The 6,000-nt window shown below is 40.0% G+C and overlaps 1 protein-coding gene across 1 annotated transcript in view; it reads left to right on the top strand.

The window, feature by feature from the left end:
* Positions 1-2,578: 2,578 nt before the first annotated feature.
* Positions 2,579-6,000, top strand: part of LOC147254531 (seizure protein 6 homolog) — a 200,563-nt gene continuing 197,141 nt past the window's right edge. The window contains exon 1 of the mRNA XM_086216175.1: positions 2,579-2,962. Within this exon, the coding sequence (XP_086072301.1) occupies positions 2,890-2,962 (73 nt within the window). The 5' untranslated portion in view covers positions 2,579-2,889. The remainder of the gene's footprint in view (positions 2,963-6,000) is intronic.

Raw genomic sequence — 6,000 nt, 5'->3', positions numbered from 1 at the left:
GTCCAGGTCCCCTGCTGACTCAAACTAACAGCTCTGCCCTCACTTCCTTCTGCATGCCTCTTGTCTGTGTTACATTGAACTCATCCTCTATAGACTTTTGTCACTCTGTGTTGTTTTCCAGAAAGACAAAGTATGCCGTGGGTTCAAGGAGTCCCAGTCCTCTCGTACAACAACCACTTTCCTTCCTCTACTGTACAGCGTTTTCTGGTATTTACACACTTTCTATGGACCTGGGTGTCCTTACTTGTCCGTCGATCTCAGCCAGCGATCCAGGTCCTGGCAGGTTGACTGATGAAGGCCTTGTTCAGTATCCTCACTGGCTTATCTGAGACAGTACTGTAAGTGACTATGATGCTTCAGTGGAACCAGCCCATGACTTGATCCTCCTCAGTATCTTGTACCCCAACTTTAACAGCTTGAAACCCATCCAAAAGCTCTGACTGGAGGATATGAGGACATGATACTGGCTTTTGCAGACTTGATAGGTGTGACAGTTGCCAAGGCAAAAAGAGTCATGGAGATAATGCAGCCTGTGATTATCACAACCTTCAGATTGTGTCACTCCAATGTTACAGACCCCACTAAAAATCTCTGCTGTTGAATGTGTGCATGGCTGACTGAGGGCATTTAAATAATACTCCAGTCTTTGAGTATTGTAAGAGTAGCTTACATTTAATGATAGAAATTCCAAACCTGCTGGATCCTGCACTTCCTAGAATTCATTTGGTATGTCCCTTGATGTCCCCTTCCCATGTTAAATCCAGAATACCCAGTTTCCTAATCAAGCCTTCTATTAATAATATAAAGTTGTATGTCTGGCTGAGATAACCCCCATGATATTACAGTGACACTATGAATCTGATTTACATTCTCTGAAAAATGTTCAGTCACTGAGTATGAAAATCAACTTCAAGCTTGCTGATGATGGCATCCATTATCAGAGTGACCTATATTGTAAGATGTGGATTAATAGTAATGATGTTTATATGGTAATGCAGTCATGACTTTTACAACAGTAAAAAAGCTAAATTCATTCACTCAAGTCCTTTTTTCAAAGTAAATTCCTTGTGTATATGTACATAATTTTACATTTCACGAGGGATATATTTCTACATCCCAAGTAGAAGAAAATAGTGCCAACAACTTAACAGAATAAAATAAAATTTTGACATGTTTCAGGAATAAATTTGTTTAGAATTCAGACAATCATGGATATTTTAACAAACTTTCAAGGAATAAAATAAAAAAATAGATCTTCTCTTGTAATTTATGTGTAATCAAAATAAACTATTCAAAATATTAATACTGTATGTAATATGTGGTTATTGTAGTGGTGTTGAACTGGAAGATTGTGAAGCATTATCTTATTTGATATGCAAATTTGCATGTATGTCTGGATTAAAAGACAATACAACAACCAAATATGCGTTTTGAAGGCTTTCTGTATGCAAAAAAAAAAGGTTTTCTTTTGTGTCTCAAATACAATAGCATTACATGATGCAGTGTTACATTAATATAGCTCATGTACAATATGCCCATATTAATGGAACTCCACTCTTTACCACGGTGCTTTCAAAACTTGAAAATCTGCACAGCATGAGCCTGTTTAAAGATAGAAATATATTTAAAAAATCTCACACTCACAGCATCGTCATCAAAACATCAAACTGCAAAGCACTCAAAGAGCCCATTCTCCATATAACAAGAAGTGAAAACTGATATTTGGATTTTGCACAAATGAGCAAGATAATTTGTGAACTGCAGTGGAAATATCACTTCCTGCAACCAAACTGTAGGTGGATCTTTGACCATGACTTGCTCATAGTGCTTGGAGATGTCTTGAGGCTGAGACTCTTATTAAATTAAATGTGTGAAGTTTAGAAAAGATCTGGCCATTTGTTGTCCAGTTCCAACAGTTCCCTGTTCCATGGCTAAATATCAAATTGGCCCCTATGACATGGTAGCATTGCTAATTGAAAACTGACACCATCCCCAAGTTCTTGAAGCATTTGTGACACTGTTGGAGTACATCATATTGTTAAAAGTCACTTCCTGTTGCCAATGGTGCAATGACTAATCTGCCCCAAAATTTAATGGGGTCATTCTCACCCACTCTACACCCTTTCAGGATGTTGACAGGCATGCAGACACACAGATATCATTGAAAACATGATCTCCTTGGAAGAGGTAGTGAGTGAATACATTTGAAAGATTGATATTCATCATCACTCTGGTAGAACTGAGGTATTCGAGACTTAAAACTTTTGGTGCATAAAGTTGTTCTGATGTCGCATTACATATCCTTTAATTTGTCACTCTTTACTTCTCATGATTACTTGGGCCACTTAAGGTCAATCGTTACCAAAAAGCTTTGGGAGAATGCTCTTTTAAATAAAACTGAGAGGGTGAAACACACACACACACACACACCCACACACACACACACACACACACACACACACACACACTCTCGTTTTAGTGTAACTGCATACTTTTGTCACTTTGGTTCGAAGTTGTTCCTTTGGTCGACGCTAGGAGCTGTCCGTGGTGCTGAATACGCGGCGGCGGCGGCGCTGCCCTGAAGAAGAGGCTCCTAGCTGACAGCGCGGGGCAGCGGTGGCGGCAGCAGCGCTACAGTGCTCAGCATTCCGTCTTTGAAGTCGGAGCATTCACAAGTGTGCAGTCGTGCAATGGGAAACTAAACGCTCCTCGTCTTCGTCAATGAGTACATTCAGACAGCGCAGCCGTGCTGAAGTGAGCGAGGAGAGCGCTCAGCAAGAGTGCTCGGTGTTCGGCGCAGCTCTCAGTGTTTCAGTCAGCCAGAAGAAAAGTCTTGATCCCAGGGACGGTTACTAAAGCTGGAAGAGGAGCAGACCGGGCGACAGCGCGATGAACGCGATCAGAGATTATTCCGCTCTCCTTCTTGTTCTGGTGGCGGTGGTGACGGATATGAGCGCTAAAGGTATGCATTCACCAAATATGTGTTCTAAAATCTCAGCTCTGCTTATTAAGTGTTTCAAACCCAGATTACTCGGAGCTTTTAAATGTACCTCTCTTAATTTTCGCTTGGAAATAATTCCTTTCCCATGGTTTTCTTTTGTCTGTCCTTCCATGTGCTCACATGGCTCTCCGATCTCCCTCTGAAAACACACTCTTTTATGTCATCAACAGTGACGGGATGTGTGTTTTAGGCTTCTGTACCTCATTCAGATTATGTGTTTACGTGTCTATGCATATTTCTAGAAGCCCGAAAGTTATCAGTCAAAACACGTGTAAGCCACACAATAATGACAGTTCAAACTTCATCTATATTTTTCGTCATCTATGAATGAAGTTTTAAGAAAGAGGAAGTTTGTTGAAAATGTCATTGCTCAGCCTTACAAGAATACCAGAACCGCTCACAACCTATGTGCTCTTATTACAGTACATATTGTATAGTTACAGCCTTTTTGCATTACCCATTACCCCTCATGATTTACAGTACATACAACGATAGAGATTTTTGTCTTCCTTGATACTTGGAACAAATATCACTATATCTGATGTTCAATGGAGAGGAAAATATTTAGACCCTTGTGTTATTGACTCTTTAACTATGATCCACATAGCGTATAAACTCCTCTCTATTGGCTGCTTGACAGAAATAAAGCTGGAAATTAAGTGTGATGACACGCAGTAGGTGATGTTAAACAGTTTAAATGAACTTTAGGTTTCCATGGCTACATTTAATCACGTTTGTGTATATGTGCTTTTGTGTTTGAGCCCGGCTACTGTCGTGTAGTGAGCGTTTCTGTTTTCTAACTTTGCAGGCAAGTCTCATATCTAGTATCTTGTTTTTACAAACATAGTATTAGGATGAGAAGTTGAATTATTTTTCATTTGATCGGGGATAAGTCATGCATTGTCACACACTCCCACAGCTATCACACTTAGTCACACAAGCACACACTATTTTCTAGCTTTCACTTTCTAAGAAGTAAGGAGGTTTTTAGTCTCTACTGTGCTCTCAATGGTAAATTGATCAATCTTTTTGTGTAAAATGATTCGTATAAATTCAGTTATATGCACCATAACAAAATAAGAAGAAGTTATTATTAAATCTTTGGAAGTTATTTTTCTTTTACTGTGTGTAGTTTAGCAGTTAAATTGGTTTACCGTTAACACGACTGCAAGAGAGATAGATACTCTGACACAGAAAGACAAAAATTGCAGCAACTTTTGTGATTCTTTTAGTATAAGATTGTGACCTTTCACAAGCCACTTTGTTGTCCGTTTGAAGCACAAAATTAAAAAAAATTAAACACAATCAATAATATTATTTATTTACTATTGTTAAATCTGTGAGTTAAAACTTTCATACCCTGACAAATTCAATATTTGACAGCGACTTCCAAAAACACACATATACATATCGTCAAAAGACAGAATTGTACAATCATAAACAGTTGGTCATTTATCACCAGCTCTGTGGATGATAAAACATTACCAAAGCCCCTTTCCAAAATTGGAGCCAGCTGCTTCCAGCCCAACAATATCTTCGTTTCATAGTATCAAACTTGTGTGTGTGTGTGTGTGTGTGTGTGTGTGTGTGCGTGTGTGCGTGTGTGTACAATACCAACATCAGACATAACTGCTTTTGTAATAAACAAACACATAAATAAACAAGTGATGCATCAATGCAGTCTATTCGCTCATTGTGGCTCTTCTTACTGTACAGTGTTTATCCATCAGGGATGTTAAGACTTATCTGGGTTATGCTATTATTTGCTCCAAAAAAACCCGACAAAAACCCCCACCAGTCAAAGCAAGCGATCATTCTCATTAATGATGGCCATCTTTGAGCCCTCCCTCTTAATAGCCTCTTATCAATAGTGCCGGGACCTCTTCATCCAGTCCCCACATCTGACTTGAGAGACTGATTTAAAGCCTCCATGTCACTGATGCACTGAGAGCTTCACTCACATAATCTAAATCTTGCATGAAATAAACCAAGTGCCTTTGGGCGAATGACAGGGGGGAGACAGACCGTCAGTTTTTGTATTACATGCTGGCTTCGGGGGTGTTGGCAGCTCACCTCGATCTCTGACCTCTCGGGAAGGCGGACAGTTTCCCTGCAGGGTTTTGTACAGTAACGTTCTGTTCTAAAACACTGACAATTCACAAGGGGCTGTACGGGATGGAAGACACATGCCTTGTTGCCATGATGCCTCTGATTCAAACCTGACCCTGGAACTTATCCCTCTTCCTTTTGCCGTGTATTTATAACCATAGTAATTTTACTGCCGATTCCTCCTTGTATTTGACATCACAGTTTTTCCAAAGCATGTCCCCGTGTTTCAGATTTTTGCTTTCAGCCTTTCAGGCAGCCCTTTGTTTCCATTCATGTCTGTGTGGTATGAAAATCAATTTGCACAGGCTTGAAACCGTGCTGTGATCTTCATGTCTGCTGTGGTAATAAAGCATGGCTGTTTCAAATTAATTTGATGTTACAGCAACACAACAGAAACAAAGGCTTCTGTTTGTTTTGTATTAGCCGAACAAATTCATGATTTGGGCTTAGAATGTCCATAATTGTTGTATTATTGGGGGTTTTAACCTTTTTTCATGACCCAGACACCCATCTTGACTCAATTTTGAAGTGACTTGAATTGATGCTGACCTGCAGAGACTAATCTGCCAAATATTGTGGTTGATGAGCCTAACATGGGTGGCATGGCTCTATGTAGAGTGGCCGAAGGGTCGCTGGTTTGATCCTCACTTTCCCTGGTGACCATGTTGAAGTATCCTTGAGCAAGATACTGAGACCCTAATTGCTCCTTGCTGGTGACCAGTACAGGGTGTACCCCTCATCTCAGCAAATGTCAGCTAGGATAGGCTCCAGCGCACCCCCCCCCCATGACCCTTAACATATAGAAAATGGATGGATGATCCTAACATCCTTTCACATACTTTTAAACACAAGAAATCGGATCCAGCATCACTGACCTGACATTGAGATTT

This window comes from Aulostomus chinensis, chromosome 10 (assembly GCF_037954235.1).
Source record: "Aulostomus chinensis isolate RoL2024-O1b breed Wild chromosome 10, RoL_Achi_v1.0, whole genome shotgun sequence".
NCBI classification, from domain to species: domain Eukaryota; kingdom Metazoa; phylum Chordata; class Actinopteri; order Syngnathiformes; family Aulostomidae; genus Aulostomus; species Aulostomus chinensis.
This window is presented reverse-complemented; position numbering and strand designations above follow the sequence as displayed.